General features: G+C 46.9%; 2 protein-coding genes across 9 annotated transcripts in view; one reads left to right on the forward strand and one right to left on the reverse strand.

Annotated features, from left to right (window-relative positions):
* ANKS1A (ankyrin repeat and sterile alpha motif domain containing 1A) overlaps positions 1 to 20,794 on the forward strand; it is a 167,210-nt gene extending 146,416 nt beyond the window's left edge. For 4 of the 8 annotated variants that reach the window (XM_075064930.1, XM_075064932.1, XM_032792584.2 and 1 more), the window contains 11 exons: positions 78 to 176; positions 2,684 to 2,836; positions 3,831 to 3,938; positions 6,827 to 6,991; positions 7,673 to 7,798; positions 8,353 to 8,424; positions 8,891 to 8,977; positions 10,235 to 10,372; positions 12,474 to 12,644; positions 13,189 to 13,287; positions 14,073 to 16,460. In XM_075064930.1, coding sequence (XP_074921031.1) covers positions 78 to 176; positions 2,684 to 2,836; positions 3,831 to 3,938; positions 6,827 to 6,991; positions 7,673 to 7,798; positions 8,353 to 8,424; positions 8,891 to 8,977; positions 10,235 to 10,372; positions 12,474 to 12,644; positions 13,189 to 13,287; positions 14,073 to 14,192 — 1,338 coding nt within the window. In that variant the 3' untranslated portion in view covers positions 14,193 to 16,460. Of the gene's footprint in view, positions 1 to 77; positions 177 to 2,683; positions 2,837 to 3,830; positions 3,939 to 6,826; positions 6,992 to 7,672; positions 7,799 to 8,352; positions 8,425 to 8,890; positions 8,978 to 10,234; positions 10,373 to 12,473; positions 12,645 to 13,188; positions 13,288 to 14,072; positions 16,461 to 17,860 lie in introns of those variants that run through there. The other 4 variants (XM_075064933.1, XM_075064935.1, XM_075064931.1 and 1 more) reach the window with 3 other exon arrangements.
* Positions 20,795 to 21,898: 1,104 nt separating this feature from the next.
* TCP11 (t-complex 11) overlaps positions 21,899 to 24,795 on the reverse strand; it is a 13,955-nt gene continuing 11,058 nt past the window's right edge. The window contains exons 7-9 of the mRNA XM_032792590.2: positions 24,366 to 24,398; positions 23,633 to 23,888; positions 21,899 to 22,954 (exon numbers count right to left, since the gene is read on the reverse strand). Of these exons, the coding sequence (XP_032648481.2) occupies positions 22,725 to 22,954; positions 23,633 to 23,888; positions 24,366 to 24,398 (519 nt within the window). The 3' untranslated portion in view covers positions 21,899 to 22,724. The remainder of the gene's footprint in view (positions 22,955 to 23,632; positions 23,889 to 24,365; positions 24,399 to 24,795) is intronic.

Genomic DNA, 24,795 nt, shown 5'->3' on the forward strand with positions numbered 1-24,795 from the left:
ATAGTTCCTACTTCAGCAGCTGGTCTTGCTGGCGCTGCACTCTGCTGCCACGTCTCTCTCTCATTCTGTTTCCACAGGGCTGTAACGTAATGGAAGATCAGGACCTTCGGGAGATCGGGATTAGCGACCCGCAGCACCGCAGAAAACTTCTCCAGGCTGCGCGTCCCCTTCCCAAGGTGACAGTTGTATTAATCGCTGTGTGTAGCTGAGTTACTGCAGCACAGGGGGGGAGCGGGGTGATGGAGCTAGCAACTCTCAAACTCCGTGGTTGTGGTGTGGAGGTCACGGTACAGAAAACAAAGCGCATAACCCCAGCCGTCCCTCTGTAGATACTGTCCCTGGCTATTTGGAGAGCTACTCTCTTGGAGAGTGCCATCGAGAAGAGGGCTTACAACCGCATCAGTAGAGCATCCCGCACCAGAGATGGGAATGGCCAGTAGAGGGACAGTATTTGGGTTTTAAGCTTGTGGAGAAGCAGAGGCTTTTTTTTTTCTGCTGAGCTGACTGGGCACGAACTGGTGCATCTGGACTGTAGGGAGCCACCAGAAGGATGTGGCTTACAGGGCTGAGTGATGGCTCCGGAACACCAGGCTCCTTGGAACCGCAGCTGAGAATCCTGCGGGCTATGCAGGCATGTCGGGGAGGACCATGCTTCACTGGGGGGAACTCTGCCTCTCTCAGGTCGCTGAGAGCTTTGCTCTGTGTGTTCATGTGGTACAAGAAGAACAAGGCTTGTGGAGAGCTTGCATTAAGGACTCAAGAGTAGAGTCCCCTAATGCTTGGTATGTATAAGGGATCACCCCTGGCAGGAAGTACTAGCGTGGTCACTGGTATTCCAGCGATGGCTTTCTGAGCATCCTGTTTTTGGGGTACTGCCACTTGCAGGCAGGGCCCCAAATGGCAAACGTAGTCAGGAGCATGATGAACTTCACTCAGCTTTTGGCTCTTCCAAAGCTGTCTCCAGCTGCATTGAAGTCTAATTGCTCTGGTATTTGTTATGGCCAGTGAAATCTAAGAAGGGTAACAGCTGCCCTCAGTTTGCCTGCCACCCTTCTCTCACACTCTCAGCAAGTGCCCGATATAACCTCATGGCAGAACTTCCAGTTACAGCCAATAGTCCTGTGACCCAGCTTGAATTAGCACTAATACACTAACCTGGCTCAAGTGCTGAAACAAGGCAGTCTTCCTCTTGCACCTATTTCTCAGGCCTTTGCCAGGGGCTGTGTTGCAAAATTGGACGCTACCTTATCTGTGCCAGTGGCGTGTAATGAGGCTATTTCAGGCACTTGGAACAGAGCGTCATCCAGGCTGCAGGCAGCAGGGTGCCTCCTGCTAGTGCATAAATGAAATCAATGGCATGTGTTCAGTGGAGCAACTCTCCAGCTCCATTTGTCAGAGGAAAATATGCCCAAGAGTTGAAGGGAGAACTTAGCAGTCTCCTCTGACATGCTTTTTGGGGCGTGGTCACAGAGGGCAGATGGACCTGGTCAGCTGCGAGATGGGTGGGATGTGACTAGATGAGAACGTTCTTGCCTCTTTCACCAGCCAGTTCCTGTCTCCAGTTACTTTGGAGTGGGGCTTGGAATTGGTGCTGAAGCTAGCCAGTGCGCTGCTGGATCGCCGCACTGGTCCCTTGTCATTGTTGTGAAGTGACTTCAGGATTGGAGCTCAGAGGAGGTTTCAGTCTAGTTGCTAGTGGGCAGTTGCCACATCATAAAACCACCAGCACTTTTGGCACTTAGTACTGCCTTTATGATGCTTTCAATAGCAATGCTAAGGACTGAACAGGCTGTGGAGATGGCACTCAGTTCTGCACTGCTTGTCCCAGTCAGGACTAAGGTTGCTTGATGGGGAAGCCAGAGAGAGGGCCTGCCCTTCTGCTGTCTGTCACCTGATAATCAAGGGACTCCATCCTCCAGGGCTATTTAATACAGCAACTTTTCTGAGCATTAAATTGACGAACAAGAGATTTTCTTCCCAGCCTCTGGTATTGGGAACATTCCCCTGGGTCTCCTTTTTCTGGCAGCCTTCTCCAAGTGCACACGTGTGTTGGATTGTGCCTCTCCTTTCCCCTGGCTGGACCCAGCTGCCCAATTACTCCTGAAGTGCACAGACCTTAAGGTCATCTTTGGCAAGAAAAATCGCTTCTCAGGCTAAAGCCGGGGTGGGATAGGAAAGCTGTGCTCTCACAACTGTCCTGCTTCAGGAAAAGCACCTCCGCCCAAAGTATGCAGCCAAATAGACAGCTGACTGGCGTTTGAGCTTCGCTACATTCTAAAGACACTTACAACTTTAATATGAACGTATTCCCCCTGGGCTCCTGTGCGGTTCTGTGCTTTAAAGGGTAAATGTAGAAGGGAGGGAATGCTATCCAGTGAGCACAGCGTGGGACTCGGAGTTGGGATTCCTGGATTCTTTCTCGATTTTTCTCACTGTGCATCCTTGGGCGTGTTGGTGAACCTCGGTGCCTTGCTTTCCCGCCTGTTAATGGGAAAAATGCTTACCTGGCCCCAGGGTTCTTACAAAATGCTTTGAGATCTTCATGTGGAAGTCACTGTACAAATCCTCATTATAATTCTTTAGTTACATTCGGTTTTAATTGCAGCCTTTGTGGGTTTTGGAATCTGAGCTGTTTGGGATCCCCAGAGGCTTTTTAACCCTTTCTTGTCTTGCCCATTTTTAGGTGAAATCTCTGGGTTGCGATGGGAACAGCCAGCCTTCGGTTCCTGCTTGGCTTGACTCTTTGGGGCTGCAGGACTACATTCAGTCCTTCCTGTCAAGTGGCTACAGCTCCATTGACACTGTGAAAAACCTCTGGGAGCTTGAAATAGTAAATGTAGGTATTGGCTTTGCTATTAATCCTGCACAGGTTCCCTCCAGATGGGTACAACTTGCAGAGAGGTTTGTTAGACCCAATGCAGCAATATCATAGCACTCTTCAAATATGAAGGTGCAAGGAGAATCAGCGCCAGTGTAGGATGATTCTGTGCCCCAGCACCTTAATTCCAAATACTCGAGGATTAGAAAAATGCTTGAGACTGTCTTAACTCAGGGAGAGCCTGTGAATACATCGAACCGTTCTTTGGTGTGAATGGGAGGGTACCAATTGTAATGGGTGTGTTCTGATTCCTTTCCTTTCTCTGTTGCCGTTCCATGTGATTGATGCTTGCATAGCCCTGAGTTTAAAACAGCCCTTTTGTGTAATTAAACTGTAACCTGTCAACTGCAGTGATTGGTATTTAGAGTTTGCACCCTGAAAAAGTAAACAGTAGTTGTTTGTATGCAGTTGGCGTACCAGGCAGCATGATCTAGTGGCTTAAGTTTGGGGTTGAAAACAAGCAACAGCTCTGCTCTAATCTCAGCTCTGATGCTAACTTGTGTGTGACTTCGGATGCGTCACTTATCCCATCTGTGCCTTGGTTTCCCCAGCTGTTTCCTGGGGTTAATGCTGACTGATCTCACAAGGTGGTGTGGCGGGGGGGGCGGCGGCCTGATGGATTAGGTCCTATTTACGCAGCAGCTTGCCAGTGTGGAGCTGTATGTATACGCTGAATTAGGAGGAGGAGTATATTTCATGCTGTACCAACTTCCTCTGCTTTGGGATGAAACTGACAAGAAATATCACTAAGTTGTACAGCAGAGATGCTGAACAGTATCAGCAAACATGGTGACGGGGGAAGGCCCGGCAGTGGGGCAATTCCCATTCTCAGCCGAAAACTGGCAGCTGTTAGTTTGACTAGAAGATACAAAACTGCACGACGCGCTCAGGGGGATGCTGAAATCCTTGCCCACCCTCCTTGAACCAAGCTAACCTTCCCCTTTGGCTCCAGGTGCTGAAGGTGAATCTGCTTGGCCATCGGAAGCGAATCATTGCTTCCTTGGCGGACAGACCGTACGAGGAGCCACCCCAGAAACCACCGCGGTTCTCACAGCTGAGGGTGAGTCATTGTTTGTGTTGCTGGCTGCCTGATTGAAACGTCTGCATGGAGCACTATCAGCCACTGCCAGGATGTTTTCTTCAGTGCTGGCTCATCTCTCTTTCCTTTTAAGAAACTAAAATCAAGTCTGCCTCAGAAATAATCTCCTTTTTGATGAACAGCTAAGACCTCTGGGGATCTGAGACTGGGGGAATGTGCTCACTGAGAGCTCAGGTGTTACAAAAGATTTCCAGATTGGAATCTGGGCACAGATGGGAAAGCGAGAACATGCTCGCCCTTTCTCTCTGAGCCTCACTCTCTCTCGAAAGCACTAGAATTTCTCCTAGGAGAGTCAGTTAAAAGGTGCCACAAAAATAACCTTCCTCTGTGTCAATATTTTGAGTTAACTTGTTTGAAATATTTACTGTGGGTAGTAAATTTCCAGAGTGGTTTCAGAGACTTGCATCAATTTTTTTAAAGTAGGTTTCCAACCTAGACACTTCAACCTTCGTTATAAAAAGCAAAATGCCTTGATGTGAACTGTGACCCACTGGAGATGCTCAGACAATGGCTGGATGTTCCTTCTGGGTCTCAAATGCCAATTGAATTGCCCTTCTGAGTTTTTTTTCCACTGGTTACTTTGGGGAAAAAAATTGGACCTTGCGGTTGGGGGTTGAGACAGCAGCATCTCTGGCTTTGTGTATGGGGAGAGATTCCATGCCTAAGACTGGCTGTAAGCAAGGTGGTAGCCGTTTGCATCTGGTTGAATTTGGTTGCTTTTTAAGGTTTGGAGAAATAAGTACAAGCTTGGAAGAGTGATGGAGTTCAAACAGGAGCTCTGGTTAGGGCAAACTTCACAACCAGTGTATTTTTAATCAGAAGCACCAGTACATCTGCAGCGTCAGCTCTGTCACTGGGACACACTTGGGGCAATGAGAACTTCCCCTCCATCACACTTCCATGCAGTGTTTGTAGCAGTTAATTCTAACAGCACTTCCAGATGAATGGCCCGTGCAAAGCTTGCTGCTCTGGTGTCCAAGACAGCGAGGCAGCTGGGCTGCACTGCCTCTCTAAATGGCCTGACAACTGCAGCAGAGGCCTGAGGTGGGCTTGTAGCAGGAGTGTTCCTAATACATGTGTGTGGCTGAGGAGGGGGGTGAGGAGCTAAAGGCACCCTGTCTGAGGGGCACAGCCAGGAAAGGGCAGCAGTTCTGGCATCTGACTGGGATTTGGTGCCAGTTATGCTTTCTAGACACACGTGAGTTTTGGCCTTGGGGGTAGAGGGCTTAGCATGTTGGGTAGACTCGCAGCTTCTGCCTTCCCAAGGTGTCCGTGGCAATACATGGCAGTGGTCACAAGCTCAGGACCTCAGTGCTTTCTTGGAACGCTCTAAACACCAAATAGGGAGGACTCCTGTCCCCTGGATCCTTTCCACTCCAGGTCACTGGTTCTATTCCAGTCCAGGTTGGTGCCCTCTGATGGCTGTTTGGCCTGGGTGAAATTTGCTTGGGCCTCAGTCCAGTTTCTCCTGGACAGTGTCCATAGCACAAAACCCTCCATCACACTTGGCACTAGAGGGCCTTCAGTGCTCCTAGGTCAAGAACTGAGCATGAAGTTGACTTCCCTCTCCTCAGACCCCTTCCCCAGGCTGAAGAAACCAGCTCTGGGGGAGGGATGTAATATGTGGTGGGGAGGAGGGGTATAGCTCTGTTTTGTCACTTCAACCTGTACTTGCTTGGATACAGAGAGGACTCTGGTCCCCATGGTGCTGAATCCTGCACCTTCCACTAGTACTGAATCACAGGGTTTGTAAATAGCAAATGCCCAGATGGGAAGCAACCAGCTGAGAATCCAAGATTCGCTGAAACATCCTCTTGAGACAGACAGGACTGAAGGAAGAGGAGGAACTGCCTTGGCACAGCGTCAGCTGATTGAAATGCCGGGTAGGGAGGAGGTAGAAGAGAATGGGGCCATTTGTAACATTTCCTGATGCTACAGCTGCTGAGTTCCTAAAGCCCGATTCTGGCATTGCAGAACGGAAGGATGTCAATGGAAAATTAAGCGAGGGTGTTGAATGGAACTAATGCGTGTTGCAGCTGTGAGCTCTCACAAGCACCAGCTTGAGTTCCCTGCATTGACTTCTGGGCCCTGGATCGGCACGTACTGGGGCGACACTCTCTCTTCCCTGCAATTATAGCCAGCCATTGTAAGGCATTTGGATTGATCTCTTATCACTGTGCTATCTAGGGCCTCAGTCTTTGGGTTGGTAAATTCTATAATGCCACTTTAAATGCATCATTTTTTAGGGCTTTGACCCAAGGCTGATCCTGGCCAAAAGTCAGTCCACGGATGTCTGCCCTCTAGTGAGAATAAACACACAGTAAAAGTAGCAAAGGGTCCAGTGCTGCAGCAGTGAGGCCATGTCAGAACTTAAGATAGTCCTAGAGTGATTGTGGGGTGAGGCTGAGGAGAGAACCTGTCTGGTGACCTGCCTTTCATAGGAGTCAGCAAAGGAAATTCTTAGGGAGGAGCAGACCAGGCCAGAAGTGTCAAGTCCCATTAACTCTAAGGTCTTGCACACCCTTTGTGCCAGCATTGGCAAGGTGGGGTTTGCAGTGCCAGACTTCTGCCCTGGAAAGGAGAGGCTGCCCACATCCCAGCTAAATATCCCTTGTGGCTTTGGTGTGGAATTCAAGTCTGGTTTGCACTCAGGTGGCTTTAGAGGGGAGTTAGTCAAACCAGCAACACTCCCAGCTCTGGCCTCCATGCTCTTCATTGGCAAAGTTGGTCCCAGAAGGAGACGTGCTCTTTAGAAACACACAGCGACCGCCGTAGCTAGCAGGCAGGGATTGTGCAATGTGCCCACTCAGGCCAGTTGTCTTTAGATCTGTGTCTGTCTCTGCCTCCAGTGCCAGGATCTGATGTCCCAGACTTCCTCACCGCTGAGCCAGACTGACTCCTACACGGGGAGGTCAGCGGATCTCTTGCTGCCTTCGGGGGATACTGGGAAGAGGCGACATGACAGTGGCCATGATGCTGCTTCTCACCCCAGAGCCGACCGATACAAAGCGCAGGTCAGAGCAAGCTTGTTTCCTGCGGGTTCCTCTCCAGTGATGTGCCTGGGAGACACAAGTGTGTGGCCCAGATGGGGGTAGTGAAGCACTCTCGGACTGCTAGATGAAGGGTGCTCAGAGTGTGACAAGGATGCAGCATGGCCTGGTTGCTAGAGTGGAACACCTGGGTTCTGTTCCTGGCTCTGCAGTGACCTGCTCTCTGACCTTGGGCAAATCCCTTCCTCTCTCTGGGTGTCATCTCCCATCTGTAAAGTGGGGACGTGACCACTCTGTGAAGCCCCATGCACATAGGCTTGCATTTCCTGGGGTGCATTTTCCCTTGTGCTCTGATGTCTGGGGGACCCTTGGAGCTATTATGAGACAGCGGCTGGCTGGGATTGTGGGGGATGAGATCAGCGATGCACACGCTGGCTGTGTATGCCCTCTGAAGAATTCCCCTAGTTTGGTTGGTTGGTGCTCTTGCTGGGCTGTTAGCACTGAGAATTGAACGTGAGCTGAGCAGTGAATGGCCACTGGTCTCTTCCACCTTTGTAAGTTGCCATATCACTGTGCCTGTTTGAAGCACTTTGGTGTTGGTTAGATGCTCTCCCCTGGGGCTTCCTATCTCGCATGCTGCATGCGTCCGAGCTAGATGTCTGGTTGGGTCCTCTGAGGCTTTTACGCTTGTGCTTGTCCCCTCAGGAGGAGCATCGTGAGTCCAGACTGACTCTCAGGCCCCCAAGTCTCGCTGCGCCGTATGCGCCTGTCCAGAATTGGCAACACCAGCCTGAGAAGCTCATCTTTGAGTCCTGCGGGTACGAGGCCAACGTAAGTGGATTTCAGCTCCTTGCGTCCAGGAGGCCTTCAGAGTTTGTGCTCAGTTCTCAACATGCAGGAAGGTTATGCCCATCCTCACTGGGGTTCTGCAGCCCCTTTTCCCCCATGGCACTTGTAGTGAGGATCCCTTCTGCCAACTCAGTGAAGTGTGCACTCTGCTCCTGGGAGAGTCTGGCTCAGTCGCTGGTTTCCATCCCTGGGCTTAGCTAGGACTGCTGTGCAGAGCCCTGGGCTCAGTCTCTAGGAGGGAGCGGGGACTAGCCATTGGTCTACAGCTGTGACTGGCTCTGGGAGAAGTCCAGATGAGTCAGCTTTGCTGGGAGGATGGGGACTACAACCAGAATACTGCTGGAGGGTGTAAAGAAGGGGAGTGAGAGGGTACCCCAGGCTTGCATGTGACCCTTTCTCCCTTGAGGGTGATGGGGAAAGTGATTTTTTCAGTAGTTTGCTCTATGTTGCTTTGGGGGCAGGTGTGGCTTTTGAGGCTTCCAAGCTCAGTGGAGCCAGTTAACAGCAGCATCCTTTCCTCTCCTTGTTTCCAATAGTATTTGGGCTCCATGTTAATCAAAGACCTGCGAGGGACAGAGTCAACGCAGGATGCCTGTGCAAAGATGAGGGTAGGTGGGTGGTGGACAGGAGAAGCATGGATGGTGTGGAGCATGAAGCTTGTGATGACAGAGGGTGCACATGGGGTGTTCCTCTGTGCAGGGCTGAAGCAACAGCTCAGGAGGAAGGCCAGCCTGGTATGTGGGAATGGTGCCATTGGCACAGCTGGTGAAAGCCTTGGAGTGAAATTTTTGTTCCTCTCAGGCTGCGCGTCACCAAATTGTCCCTGCCCCCCCCCCTTCAGATTTCAAACACTGGGAAAGAGGGACTTTTGCTGCACAAGGTGCATGGGTCCCTCTTCCAGTCTGGAGCACCATGGAAAAATTCACGCCAAGAGCTCTACACACTCCTGTGACTGTCGCTCTGCTGGCTACTCAAATCCCTCCCAGTAATACCCCAAATGAGAGCTGTGGAGTCCCACTGAAAGAGGAAGTGTTTAATTTCTACCTGCTCATCTCTGTGTTCTTATTTCTGCAGAAATCCACGGAGCATATGAAGAAGATCCCAACCATAATATTATCGATTACTTACAAAGGGGTGAAGTTCATAGATGCTTCTAACAAGGTACGCTTAGAATGCCCTCAGTGTAGCGTTCAGATGGGACAGCCCGTGCACCCTTCTCCTCACTCATCTGCTGTACGTGGCTTCAAGTCCTATCAGCTGACTAGACAGCCTCAAACATGAGTACACTCTGGCTAGCCCTGTGGAGCCAGCCTGGCCATGGGAGAGTCCGCCTCTTGCATCAGTAGTCGTCAGCTCTGTTCTGTGTGTGGAATCCTTATTGCTAGTAGAAGGGGGAGGCAGAGAGAACCCAGACAGATTTCCTTTTCCCAGGCAACGTTCATGGCGCCACATGTCAAAAGCAGTGTTTGCTGGTGATTGGAGGAGGGGATGGAGTCTCACTGGGTTCTAGTTTCAGGCCTGTCCCTGACATGCTCCATTGACCTTGGACCAATTATTTAATCTCTCTGCCTTGGTTTCCTTCTTTGTAAACTGAGATTAAGTCCAGCCTATTGCATGGGGATGTTTTGAGGCACTAACAGTCGGTGCTGGACTCTGAAACACTTTCACGGAAGGTGCTCCAGAAGAACACAGCGTTACTGGTGCGGGAGGATCTAACAGTTTTTTTGATAGTGCTCCCTGTTGGCTGACCACTTGTATGGTTGCACAACCTGGGAATACTGCTTTCCCCCTCTGAGTGGTGCTCTTACATAGCTCCTTAGACTAGGAAGTGGTTTCTGGGACACAGGCATTACAATATACCATATCCCTTTTTTCTGTGCCTTCTGAGGCTAGCTGTGAGCTACTCCTCGAGAAACCAGACCACCTTTCTAATTCCTCCCTTTGACTCCAACAAGCTGTGGAGCTAGGACTGCGGCAGCTTGGGCCTCCCTCACTCCCAGCATCTCCCATCTGTCTGTTTGCCCTTTGTCTGCAATATGCTGCTCTGTTTGTCAAGTGTCTTAAAATCACTGTAGTAGTAACACATGGTAAAAACCCTGAGTTGATTTAAAAATGGCCCTGGGTGATGTGGTCGTGCTGTGATGGGAAGTATCAACTGTTCCCATGTCAACCTGTCTGTTAGCATGGAGAGAAGTAGAATAACCTTCCTACAGGCGCTAAGATCACTTGGAAAGGACAACCAGGACCTCCCCTCAATTTGTACCTGAATTCCCTCATCACACCCTCTTATGTGCATACAGCTAGGTGCTTTGCTGAGCTTGGATAGGGTGGCTGTTATTTCCTAGGAGGAGATAGTGTGGGACAATCCAACAATCTATCTATCCCACAAAATTGGCTGTGTGTGTTTAACTCTGGTAGAATGTTATCGCTGAGCACGAAATCCGGAACATCTCCTGTGCGGCCCAGGACCCTGAAGATCTCTGCACGTTCGCCTATATCACTAAGGACCTGCAGACCAGCCACCACTACTGCCATGTCTTCAGCACTGTCGATGTGGTGAGTGGCACATGTGCACAAAAGGGTTCTTGCCCTGCCTTGCATCCCAAAGTGCTGCACAAGCCATCCATATGCAGCTGACGCCTCTGGGAAAAGAGGGCACTGACCAGCTCACTGCACAACAGGGGCGCAGGGGGCATTTCCCCAAGAAACTAGGGCAGACCCCTGCCATGGAACTGGGTTTGTTTCTTACTAGGAGGAAGGGCTAAATGGACACTGCTGGGACCTGAACCTGAATCCAAGAAGTGCTGTTCCAAGCATGCCCTGAGCACTGAGCTGTCCCCTCCAGGTCTTGCCATATCCTTGTGCACTGGTAGATAATCCATGTATGATGCGTGTTCTGCTGCCAGAGATGACAGCAGAGGGTGTTGTACTAAAGCTCTTCACAGAGAAATTGGAGAAAGAAAAACCTCATTAGCTCCTACTCCATCCTTTGGGGCAAGATTGTTCCCTCCAGTGAGTCTCCAGGGACTTGGGCCTTGTCTACACACACACATTCCTTAAACTATACCAATAGAACCCCTAGCACGGCCACAGCTACATGGGCATAAGGGTGTCTAATGCTGGTATTGCTTATTCCCCTTCCCATACGGATATCAGCTGTCTCATATAAGAGTCTTTATGCTGTGTAACAGCATCCTCGCTAGGGGGATTGTACCATAACTATTTCAGTAGAAAAGTCACCCCCTTTCCCCACCGCAATAGGTGTAGGGACACAAACCTGTGTGTAGGCCATGCCTGGGTCTGTTCAGTTTAAATGACCTGGACAACTGGGTTTTTTGCCACATACCTTGGGAGGCTTCCCAAGTCTGACGGGGGCCTGAAATATGTTCTTTTCACCACTTCTCTACTGAGCATCTTACCAGTCACCTCCAGCTAATTCTTTCTGCCCAGTACAGGCTGTGGTGTCAGATCCTATTAATGCAGCTGACCCTTCAGTAAGCAATTGCAGTGGTGGAATACATGGGCGTACAGACAACAGCAAAAGGATTGTTACTTTCCAGTTCACTGCATACTGCCGTTGCTGTCTCCTACTGTCTTGCTTGCCCTGTACATAGTAGTAACGTCCCATAACCTGTATCAACCCCACCAACTATCCCGTTGTGTGTAAGTGGGACTAGTCATTTACCAGTTGACTGCTGTGTGTAGCTTGTAATCTGCATTTCAGTCTGAGAGAGGTCAGCGTTTGCAGCAGAATTTACTTCATGCTGAGCCCCACCCAGTAGCAAAATGTATCGCGGTAGCCCAGTAATAGAAAAATGTCTTTAAATATTTATTTAGCCTGCCTAATAAGGAAGTCACCAGTGGCGTATTTTAATTTGGAATAACCACGGTGCATTTCAGGTTCGTTATATCTGTGTTCAGTGTTCTATTGCCCAGGCGTAGATGGAAACCATAAAGAAAAATGCCAATCTCATTTTAGTGCTTCTCTACCTGTTTCTGCACCAAAATAACCCTCTCTTCCTTTCACAGCTCTATTGACAATAAAAACATTTGTTTGGCTTCATTACTGAAGTCTCCAGTCCAGACTAAAATGGAGGTGGGGTTTTTGCTCCCAGGGAATGTGCTGTGAACAAAACCCTGATAAGTTCTCAATTATGTACGGTATAATTGTCTGATTTAAGAGCCTTTTAACATGTGGTGCAGGGTGGAGCGCGATATCACATAGCTCATTTGTATTCTCAAGCATGTTCCCTATGCAAAATGTGTGAGGCTTTCTCCTTTCAGTGTGAAATACTGTTGAAGGGAAAATAATGGTCTTGGAGAGAGTTCTGCATGCCAGTGGGGGCAAACCTGTGGTATGCAGGCTCTGAATTCTGCTCAGTGTCAATCCTACAGGCATGCGGAGAGGCAAAGCCAGCTAATGCAGAATAGCTATTGCAACAGATAATATAGGGTTTGCAACTGTGGAGCAAAGATGAATGGGGCCATCTGTGGAGTCCAAAGGCCCAACTCAGCCTCCACTCAGCAGCTGGCCTTCCTATGGATGGTGCTTGTTCTAGGTCACCAAGGGAAGCTTTTCTGTTTGCCACTACTGCATGGATTTTCGTAGCGAGCACCGTGTGGTGCTCTGAAATTGTTCTGTGTGGTTTCTCCAAAGAACCTGACGTATGAAATCATCCTGACGTTGGGACAAGCGTTTGAAGTCGCCTATCAGCTGGCCCTCCAAGCCCAAAAATCAAAACCCACCGGTGCTTCGGCAGCGGAAGCAATAGAAACGAAATCTTCCAAACCAGTGCCTAAACCCAGAGTTGGCGTGAGGAAATCCGCAGTACGTATGCTTGGGGCAGGTGTCTTCTTGTTTGTATTTTGCATGGTGTGAGCACAGTAGATGGTGGAGTGACACCTCCCACCCCCTCCCATGCAATACGCTTTAGATTTCCCTGTCTGCTTTTCTGCCCAATAAGATTATTATGCAGTGGCGGGAACCCTAGTGTACACAAGGCTGCAGGAGCTTTATTCTGTAGTTCTGTGCTGAGTACACAACATAGCATTCGATGTTGTTTTATGACTGCTGGCTCCTTGCTTTCTCTCTCTTGGTCCCACTGGTGGAACTGTAGCCGCACTAGCAATGGTGGGAGATCTGTTTGGGGCAGAGGGGACGAATTAATGTGGGCAATACCCCCGCTGTGCACAACCCAGAGAAGAACTGACAATAGGGCTGGGCACCTAACTTGTATCCTGCAGCAGCGAGAGCTGTTAATGCAACCAGGAGATGAGGCTGATCTGGAGCGTACTTGACAGGGTATTGGGGATGGTTGTTGCCTTCCTGTAATGTCACCTTTTTGTCTGTTTTGCTTGCTCCCATTGCCCAGGTGCCGCTCCCTCCCGATAGTGGCTGTTGTTACTGTCACACCTGTACTACACACCGTCCCTCCTATCTGCCGCTGCAGTCTGTTAGTCAAGGAGCTAAGGTCTCTACCCTTCTTCCTTCTTGTTTCGTGATGAACAATCCTGAGCTTCCTTAGCTATGAGCAGGCGACCCAGCTCTCTTGAAAGCCTCCCTCCTGCTTTCCCATGTCTTTGCTGTGGCCCTGTCTCTTGCTTTGTTGCTTTTTGTGTGTGTTCCCTTCTTGCCCGTTCTCTCGTTCCTCAGGTGTGGGCACAGATGAGCTCCAATGTTGAGCTGATCATATTTATCCTGAGTGCTGAGAACTCTCACTGCCCTTTAGTGCCCCACTAACACAGAACATGCTGCTTCTGAGCCCATTACCATCACTATCGCATTTGAAGATCAGGAGGCTGAGGGAAGGAAGAGCTGTCCTTTTGGCCAGGAGAGCAAATCAGATAAAAGGAGAAATCTACCTGCAGGGAGCTGGGTCCCCACCCTGGAGGATCATCCGTGTATCTCTGATGCTCTCCTGTTACTTGTGAAACTAGGCAGGCTGGCCCAGTCAATAATAGACTTAGATGGTCCCAAGCCACAAAGAACTGTGGGTGGATTGGCTCAGGGCCTGGGGTAGTATAGTACAGATGTTTCTGATTTTAGCCTGAAGACCTGGCAAAATCCCATCAGGGTTCCTCACTAGTCTCAGCGTAGGAGCTGCTTCCCTCCGTATTTTGTTTGTATGATTGTATGTTGGTAGCTTAGAGGTGTCCCTCATTATTGCTGAATGCTTTTTGATGTCCCCAGCTCTGGCCTGACTCTCTGGGTGAGCAAGTTGCCTAATGTGCTATCTTTCCCTCCACTATTTTCCAGCTGGAGCCATCTGAAGTGGACCAAGACTCCCAATCTCATGCCAGTGTCTCCTGGGTTGTTGAACCCAAACAGGATTCTAAGAGGACCCTCAGCACTAAGTATGAGACCACTATCTTCTAAAAAAGCAACCCTGTGTCCACCTAGTCTAACCGTGCCTTTGCGATCTGATCTGTCTGCTGTTCTAAACTCCCTCTCCCTCCAGCTGCTGGCCCTGAGCTCCACCTCTAGGAGCTACACCACCAGAGGCAGCAGCACTAGAATACTGTAGACTAAACAGCTTTTGTATCTGATCACTACTGAACACTGTGAATTCTCCTTACTCGGAAACAAGGGTAACATGCGGAGAGAATGACCTGTTAGATACCTGTGAGGTGGGAGATGCAGAGGGTTGGAAGCTGTGAGAGTCTGAGATGTGGATCCACGTTTTTCCCCTTGCTGCGGCACTGTGAATCTCTGGGGGCGACATGACACTCCCCAGGCCTTTTTATATTTAACATTCTTATTCTTGGACTGCTGTAGACCTCTTGTCTCCGAGATGCGCACACTCACTCATTCTAGATTCTGTACTGAGCCATGGCTGTATACTGTTTCAGCGAACTGTTACTCCTCTTTTTACCTGTCATCTGAACCAACACTAACCAATGTGATGGTGTCTGCAAATAACCCATTCACTAGATTTCCTTGTATGGATCCTTCACGCAATATCCCCCCCTTCCCCCCAATTTCAGTGTTGCAAACCTGATTGCACAGCTAATGTAAGAGCTGGGCTGGGCTGCTTGCACGGCCGTGGCTCTCACTGTGCACATTGACCCTTCTTAGAGATCAGGGTTGGTATATATAGGAAATGCCCGGCAGCAGCTTCTCAGCTGCCCCACTGAAGCCAATTGTGTGTGTTTCGTTTCTGTCTTGTTGGATTTGATGCAGGGTCCCTCTGTTCAAACTGACCCAACTGCTTGTGAGCTACCAGCTTGGTTCTCCCTTTTAGAACTATAAATGGGTTAAGCTTTTAAAGGCACACGAAATTAATCCTGAACTCAGTGCAGGGAGGGGGACTGGAGTATTTGATGTCTGACCAAAGCAGACTGAGGAGTTGGGAACTTTGTTCTGTTCAGCAAGTTTCCTGCATGTTAACTTTGATCCCATTTCAAGTACAAGTCTTCTGCAGATCGCAAGGCTATTAAATGCTGTGCAATGAGGGCTATGGAGATCTTGAAACATCTGCCACTTCCCCATTCCTTGGCAGTGGGATTACCCTTAGGGATGGCCCTAGGTACCTAGGAACCTTAAGTGCAGACACCTGCCTGTTTCCCTTCACCTCATTTCTTTGTCTGCAAAGTTTCTGACCCCATGGTTGGCTAGATAGATCTGTCTGCAGCTGCTCCTTTAGTTTCTAAATGTGACTCAGACCCGTTACAACTGAAACACAGAGCACGAGCTGCTGTGCAGGCCAGAGCAGACCTTGTTTGGAGGATGGACTCTGTGCCATAAACCAGTTTTGTTAGCCAGTGAACATGGTGATACAAATACAGTAGAACTTCAGAGTTATGAGCACCAGGATTATGAACTGACCGGTCAACCACACACCTCATTTGGAACCAGAAATATGTAATCAGGCAGCAGCAGAGACATGCAAAAAAGTAACTGCAGCACAGTGTTGTGTTAAACATAAACTACTAAAAAAAAAAAATGAAGGGAAAGTTTAAAAACAATTGACAAGGTAAGGAAACTGTTTCTGTGCTTGTTTCATTTAAATTACGATGATTAAAAGCAGCATTTTTCTTCTGCACAGTAAAGTTTCAAAGCTGTGTTAAGTCAATGTTCAGTTGTAAACTTTTGAAAGAACAACTAGAATGTCTCTCTTGTTCAGAGTTAAACATTTCAGAGTTGCAAACAGCCTCCTTTCCTGAGGTGTGCATAACCCTGAGGTTCTACACTATTCTCCTGAGGTGCCCTGGTGAATTCCTGAAGGGGCTGTGCTTTATGGCCAGCCCTGATTAAAGTATAAGGCTCATTGATAGCATGAAACTGAGGAGGAAGGATGGTCCAGTGATTAAACAGACCAGGGAGTTAGAACTGCTGGTTCTGTCACTGACAGACTTGCTGTGTTACCATGTCACTTAACCTCAGTTTCCCCATTTATCAAATGGGGATGATCTCTCCGTCCCTCACAGAGGTGATGTGAGACTTAATCAGTTTGCAAAGCAATTTGAGAGCCTCTAAAGGAAAAGCATTGTGTGACTAGCACGTCGTAGTAGTCCTGTGATGACAACCCACTAAGTGCAGCTTCACTCACTCTCCTGCCACGTGAAGTACAAGTCTCACAAGGTAGGAGGTTGCACCTTGGATTCTGACCAGTGTTTTAAAGTCAGACTGAAAACAGCTGTTCCTTTCTATGGCTGTGTGGAACACGAGGGTTAGTACCCCAGCCATTCAGCTATCTCACTGGACAAAGATCACAAATGTGTTTGATCCTAGTCTTGTTCCAAGCTTACCAACATCATTATTTTGCACCATTAGCAGAATCTGCTCATAGGAGAATCAGCAGTGGGAGAGCTGCAGGTGACCATCATGGTGTGGTAGGAAGAGAGCTGGGAAGGAAGCTGGACAGTTACTACCCACACTATGCTTGCCTCTGCCTAGTGATGGTCTGTCATGAAGTTTAAAACCTCTATCTTCTACTCCTTCCCAAATGTCCATCCCTAGAAACACCCAGTGTGTCCACACTGGCTCTTGAATCTTAAGCAAACCCCATCTGCTGATGCAACCTGGATTGTCCAGAGCAGGAACTATGGTATAAGAGTTTTCTTCAAATGTCATAATCTCTGCAGCAACCAACCACCCCAAATGTAGTAATTCAGCCTGGGTCCTAACTCATGTATTTAAAACTAATAAGGATTACTTTTTAGTGGGCTATTGATTTTTCATTAGTCTTTTCTCTCTGATTCTCCCCTCCAGCCCAGTAATTCTACTAGAATCTTGTGTTTCAAAATCTTTATCTAGTTCCTTCCTAGGAGTGAGTCTGACCTCCCAGTCCTCAGGGCCATGGCCTAACAGGGCAAACAGAGTTCAAAAATAACAACCTGGTTAGTAAGTATCCAAGGAAAGAGGGTAGTAGGAGATTTTGTAAAGCACGAAGTAGAGAAACCCAGTCTTGTACGTGGATTTAACATGTCTTGCACCCCGGCAAGGAATTAGAGATGCATAGACAAAAGATTCTTTAACTAGATAAATACTATAGCGAATGCCCAGAACACTGCAGTGTTACTGTTAATTATAATGGTTTGGGCACTTGCAGTAGAATATGGTGGTATTTTTACAGGCAGCTGCAGTCGCAGATGAGTATTGTTTGGCAAGCTGTGAACAGTGCTCTGAAGCCTCTTTTCACACAGTTCAGAAGAGAAGTTCAGTCAGGGATGCAAGTGGTGGCGTGCTTTTATTTCCAAGAGTTTACCATCAGTTACAGCTACCCACATACAGACCCAGTTTTCAGAGGGGTTGAGCGCTTGCAACTGCCAGTGTCACCAGTGGGTTCTCAGCGCCTCTAAAAAGGGGTCAGTTGTGCATGTGCCTTTTTAATGCTGACCTGTGAACCTAGGTGGGATCACAGCAGACCTGTCTGAACAGAGGGCTTGTGCTGTGCACCTGTAACTCTATTTCTCACTGCTTGGTCATACACCCTTCTCCCCCCCCCCCCCCTCAACATTGGTATGAATGTGACTCATGAAATTATTCATTGCATTTTTTCCTTTCTGGTAACGTTGTCCCCTGTTCTGTTTGCCTCTGGGAAGCTGATATGCAGGCAGCTGTGTGCTACCATGGAAATGTAGTAACGGGGCAGAGACCTAAGAAGCAGTGGTACCCCAACAGGATGAAGATCTCCACCCGGCACTGGTGTCTGCCTCTTTGAATATATTCATGACTGCTGAGTAAGGGCTTCCAAAGCTGAGGGGGGAAAAGGGATCCCAGCAACCAGCTGACAAAAGCAGCTACGCATTTCTAGCAAAGGAGATTTGAGACTTGTGAGCTCAAGGGAGTGATACCATATTTTCTAGTCTGTTGCAACAAATGTTTTTTAAAGAGTTTTTTCCTTTACGTGCAACGATATGAAGCAAAACAAATCCACAACTTAAATGTAGCATGTTGCAATTTTTTGGGTGGAACAAACGTTAGTAAATTAGAAGATTCTACAGTACTGTCCTGTCCTACAAAGAGTCTGGTAAAAAGTCTTAGCGATGGCGCTAGTATGTGTATGTCTAATGGTACTTTAATTCGCCTCAGTTCCTGGTGAGCAGTAGAAAACAATTCCAAGATTTTGCTAATAGTTTTTTATTCCAAGTTATGAAACTCAACAGCATGGGGTTTCATACACTTTTCTTTAAAGCCACTCCAAGCCTAAGTGGGAGATGGATATAACTTAAGGAAAACTGTGTCTGCAAAGGAGTTATAATCCTAGTGATTATTGCCGGATATCACCCATGGTACGACGCCTGCTTTCACTACAGAGAACTATTGCATTGCAATACTTGATGTTTTTATGGTAAGGAGGACACAATTAGATCTCTTTCCATTTAGTTTATCGCACTGAATAACTGGAGAGTTTGCTCCTTTCTATACCGTCTCTTGCATCCGCCATGTTTTTTAAATGCAGTTACGTGCTAGCGGGTTGGGTTTTTAAAGTCTGATTGTGATTTAGCACTTTGATACTAGCTCATTAGTGAATTACCATTAGTGTAACAGTATTTCAGAATATGAACAAACGAGTTATATTCTGGGCATTTCACTGAAACAGTCCATACCTGATGATAAATTCTAATCAATCTAAGAATGGCTGGTCCCAAGCAGTCTCGCATTCTTAAACAGAACACAGTCTTGAAGGTGCTTTGTAATTATGCTTCATTTAAACTACCAGAGTATTTAATGGTGGCTTTGGCCCTGACAGTTGTGTGAACTGATGTTTTCCAGTGCCCTGACCATCAGGACCTTGTTGGAAGGAGAGATGGTAAAATGGGCATGACTTGGTTCTTGAAATGTAAAAACGGCATGCCCTGCCCCGGCTGTGATCTCAGGCAGGTGTGATGGTTGGTAGTGCCCTGCGGCTTATTAGAATATTGTGTCCTAACTCTTTGTTTTTAACTCCAGTTGCTGCTGTATCTGTCAGGATTTAATTTAGTTTCATTCCAGTTGATGGTGAGTGCTGAGAGAAACAAACAATCCCCAAGGCCTAGACCTATCAATGATTTGTGGGTAGAAAACAAGCTGTTTATAAAAATTAATGAATTTAGGCAACTTAACATTCCTTCTTATACCCATGTTGCAGTTCATGCTGATGTAAGTGTAAATATTCGGTGTGTTGGCAGAGCCTGAACCCCTGCTTTGGAGAGGGCAAGCTCTGTTGGATGCATGAGCTTTTGAGGTTGGCTGGCCATAAAAGTGGTGACCAAGACTCCAATCTTGCTGTTGTCTCTAGTGACCCAGCAACTCCCTTTGCAGTTCTCTTGCTAGGTGTTTGTTTTCTCCTAGACATAGAATATGTATTGCAGAGGAGCTGAGCTTTGCCAGTGTATGTTATGTTTGCAAGGTACTTGCCTGGTAGGGCTCTCCTCCTGGAACCCAGCCTATATTTTCAGGAGTTCAAGAGGCTCCCAGTCTCTCAGTACTTTGCCATTTGTACACTGTTCAAACTCCTGTGTTCCTACTGGAGTGTCTTAGATTTCTGTTGCTGAATGTGATTAATTTTTCAAAGTGCTGAGCTAGTTCTGGTACCAGCCTGTGATCCACTTCCTTCCCTTTTTCAAAGGACAGACAGACTGTATTCTAGAGCACCCTCCATTTGTATCTGGTATGGGTCCAAGCTGAGAACTCTAGACAGACACTAAGATTAATAGCTGAATTGTCTCCTGAAAATGAGGGTGCAATCATTTTATTCTGTACCTATTAAAAAATGGTAATCGGATTTGAGGTACACCCCTATGCCCCTTGCAGAAAAAAGATATTTAGATGTGTTTCGAGGGGAAGCTGAGCTGGACTGCTGCCCTTTACAATGCAGCAGCCTCCCAAACAGTATCCCTGAGCAAATCCATTTCTTGATCTGTGAAACTTATGTGGGCTCAGCTACATTAACACTCCCTCATTCCAGAATTCAGATGTGTCAGCAGGAATTTCAGTGGGTTTCCCTTATGCTTACAGCAGTTGAGTGCAGTAGGATTTTTCATTTGATAACAAGCTGTTTGCCATTCCAAGCTCCCTTTTAGATCCTACATTGACATATTTAGAGGTACCTGTCCAACCAGAAGCAAATTTGATGCTCTTGAAATGGGAGAGCTAACTCAATTTTTTTTCATCTTTTGAAAAATAACCTGAGATTTCCCCAACAGGGCAAAGAACAGTCAACTTCAGTTTGCAATGTAGACCTTTTTGCTAATTGTGATGTATGGCAGTGGGACTGATTTGTAATAAAAATGTTATTTAATCTGTCTCTGTATTTTGATACTTGAATTTTCTTTTTTCCTGTATATACAATTGTTAATCTGTTTGAATTTTTGTCTGAATTTTAAACAAATTGTGGTACCAAACATAACCAATCTGTGCAACAACATAGACTGACCTCACTACAACAAGGCGAGATTGTAAATATTTCTGGGCTTCCAGTGGTCGTTTTGTTGTTTTTTTCATAACTGTACAACTTAGAACAGACTGAATTAATAAATAAACTTAGACACACACCTTTGCTTTGTTTACTGTGATGTAGATGGCTTTAATTTTCATTTTTTAAATTTGAATTTGGTTAGGGAATAAGCAGTGGTTGGTGCCTAGAACCAAACTGGCTGTTTTTGTTTTGGTTAAACAAGTGAAATATGCTATCCATGTGCAAGTTAAGTGGAGAAAATGACTTGTCAAGGCAACCATGAAATATCTCTTTGATCTATTGCCTTTTACTTATCATTCAGTAGCCAACTTCTGCAAACTTTTACAACAGAATATAAAACTGAGCTGATAAATGATAAATCTCCCTCCTGAACACTACTGTGGGATCTGAATTTATCTGTTCAACATTCTCATTCTCCTGCAGAAGATGAGGCCTGTGCAACTAAGGTTTGTAGAACAAGTATAGAAAGCACATATTATGCTCCCCTTGGACTGCAAGATAGTAACAAATTAATCACATGGAAAAACTGTAACATGGTTTGGCTCAAGACCTGCATGACGGTTTTAGATTAAATCTGGTTTTTGCCTAAGATCAGCTAGTGTCAGTTTAATAGTGTGGACCCACTCCTTCATGTGGGAGGCAGCTGCCTCTTTGACCTCATTTTTCCTGAACCCTCTAATGTTAATCACTGCTGTTGCCCCATCTTACTGCTGACATGTCAAAAGATAGTTGTTCTCTTGCAGTTACGATTACAAAGCCTGAGCCACTAATGATGAGGCTATTCTATGCCCTTTGTCCAATTTATGCCAAAATTAAATCCTTTTAATGGCAGTAACCAGTTCTCATGGTCCCATGAATGTAGAGATTTATGAATGTCTTCTGAATAATCTTGATTTTTTTTCGGAGAGGGGGTCCTCAAGCTCTTTCTCCATGAAAAGTATTAAATATTCAGCATTATATTTTTGAAATGTCAAGCCCATTTATTCATTAAAAACATAGCTATAAATGTACATGCTGCTAGTATGGGCTTCAGCCACATACCCCTATCTCTCATCCTACCCCACCCCCCAAGGATGAAGAAAACTAGTTCCCTTCCCTCCACCCCATCCCACATTTACCGATGGGCAACTTGTGCCATGGAGGGTGAGTGGATTGGCATCCTTACACAGTTCAACTGCCAAAGCAACCCTTGCTGTACAGCAATAGTTCGATGTTCTGTTACAGTTGTGTCTTAATATCAAAGACCCTGGCAGCTCTGATAGCACAGTATTGCTCCAGTAGAAAGAAAGTTTATTACTAATGCAGCTTCAACATATTAAATTCACTAGTATAAAGGAGATGGAGGAAAAGACCAACATTTAACACTGCATGTTAAAGTTTAGGAACTGGTTACAGTAGATTTGAATGCAAAAATACTAAATCCATGGGGGATTAAAGTGAGCTAGTGTAGATGGCACATATGAAGTAAACCAGATTTTAAAGTTAACACTGAAGAGTATATCAGTTACATTAGAAAGTAAGCTCTGCCATTATCACAAAGCATCTTAATCGAATCCCCTCTCCCCGGATGAGACTAAGAGGGGTCTGGAAAGCAGGCTAAAACCCACCGTTAATGCCAAGGCAGGAAAAAAATCAGGGTTCAAATTCACAGGATGCATTGCAACATTATGAAATCCATCTAGGCTATCTTGCTATATTTATTCAATGTTTCACTGCCTCCCCAATTAATAAGACCAACTAATGGCAGGTATGAAAAAAAAGAGCAATTTTTTTTTTTAGTTTAAAGGTTTATTCAGACAAACTGGGAAGTGGTAGTTGGTATTTATGTAACTGTCCCCAGCAGCTATGGTGGTCTAGCTGCAGAAGTGCTTGGGATGCTGCTGCACAGAACAGGACAGTTGTTTAGTTGGCTGCAACAGACTTCACAAGCCAAAGCATGATTCTGAAAACTAGCTGAGTCCTCTCCTCCCCTCTGGCCCCAGTGCATGTGGTGCTTTCTGTGAGTTTTAGAAAGAATCTATTCCTGCTTCTGGCTCTGCCCCTGGGAGAACAACCTTTTTTAGAATTGCCAGGTAGTAGGGTCCATACACCTGCCTGTTGTGATGAATCACACTGCCAAACCTGTGACCAACTTCCAGCAGTTCTTCCTGAATTGGAGCAAGGCCTTTTGAGAGACTGCAAGAGTTCTGGGCACTAGGAGACAGATGAAGGCTGAGAAATGAATAGATCCGCTGCTCTGTAGGTATGAACAGAAAGGGAATGATAGGAGCAGTCAGTCAAAGGGAAGACTGAACACCTGACAATTTGAGACCACTATCAGCTCAGCAGCATGGATATAGCTCTGGAAAGAACAGAAGGGAAATCATCCTGGTATTAAAAAAACCTAAAGTGTGTAGCAGATGTCAGAATGCAACAACTGCAACAATACAGATCAGTGGGGAAAGACTTCAAACCATTTGAAGTAGCTTGGTAATTAATATATTACTATGGTGGGCTAGTGGATAGGGCACTGAACTGAGACTCAGGACACCTGCATTCCATTGCTGGCTCTGTAACAAAGTCACTGTGCCTGAGTTTCTCCATCTGTAAAATAGGAATGACACCACCTTTGTAAAGTGCTTTAAGATAGGTGTTATTGTCAGAGCTTTTCACTGCTTGATCATTATCATTTGATGACTTCTGGAGAAGGAGTGAGGATCTCACCCTTGTGGCAGTCTGAGCAAAGAGGCCAAAGACTGACCTTCCCTCTTACATTGGGGGAAGCTTGCATGGTGGTTGCCTATGCTAGACCAGTCCTGGGAAAGGACTTCACTTTAGGGCTCTAAGGCCCAGCATAGACTGTAGATAAAGAGGTAGGGTGGCCTCATTTTTTAAGTAAAAAGCAAGCACATTAGACATTTACTCAGGGACTCACCAATTACGATCCGCACTGCATTGTCGTCCTCTGCGATGCTCCTTATCTGGCCTTTGAGGGAAGCAGATTTGTCGCTGGTGAAAGCAGGGTAACCCAGTTGCAAGAGAGATTCACTAACTTCCTGGTGCACATGATTGCTGATGTCCAGCAAAGCTTCTCGAAACCTAAAATCAGAGGCATGTTCTATATTCACCTTTGCTACTGTTCTGCTGCTGTGGGACCCTCTCCCTCTGTGAAGCAAATTCCCTCCAGAAACCTGTAGCCAGGAACATAATGATGGCAACATGAGGCACAGACAACCAGCTGTAATCATTTGGTATCCCATGAACTAAGCTGCCCTAGTGCTTATTACTGTGATCAGAATGATCAGCAGCACTGGTTCCCCATTAACCAGTGAGTCACCACTTCTAGGGGATTAGTTCCCAGCTTGAAACTCCTCCCTCAGCCAGAAGCCCTGGCCCCTATTTGGATTTTAACTATCCTCTGAGTTCCAGAGTAGATTCCTGCAGCTCTTCATTCCCACCCAGCACCTGTCTACTCACTTGTCTCCCTCTGAAAAAGATAATGGTAAAGCAACCAACCTGGTGTGAGGAAGCCCTTCCAAGAGGGCCTTTGTTACCCGTTTCAGCCTATCTACAAACCCAGGCGAGCTGAACAAGGCACTTCCACACACACTGCTGGACACTAGCAGGACTGCAGCTATGATTGTTAGCTGATTCACTTGCAACTGTACCTCCTGCAGCCGGGCTTGGTCCATCAACAGAGTCTGCAAAGAAAGATCAAATCCTCCTGTAGGCGTGGGGAGAGCTGTGCTTCTCAAGCTGGTGAATCACAACTGCCCTTCCTTTTCTGTATAGATAATGGGAGAGGGCTCCTCAATGGAGAAGGGTGTGAACCACTGATCAAACACAAACTCCCGGAAGCAGGAAAGGCCTTGTTTTGCAGGGGACCCAACCTAACAGAAGAGGGGAAATAAGCCAATCTTTGAAATCTAAATTAAACCAAAAAACCCCAAACCACTTTATTTGCATGTGTGTTCTGCTGGGGTACTTGACTCACAACTGGAGTTCTATTGTTTAACAAAAGACCCTTTGTCAAACCTTAATGGTTCCTTGCTTAATATGCAAGCCAAACTGAGCAACGAGAGAAACAGAAAAAAAAAA

The sequence above is a fragment of the Chelonoidis abingdonii genome, chromosome 4 (assembly GCF_003597395.2).
Source record: "Chelonoidis abingdonii isolate Lonesome George chromosome 4, CheloAbing_2.0, whole genome shotgun sequence".
NCBI classification, from domain to species: Eukaryota; Metazoa; Chordata; order Testudines; family Testudinidae; genus Chelonoidis; species Chelonoidis abingdonii.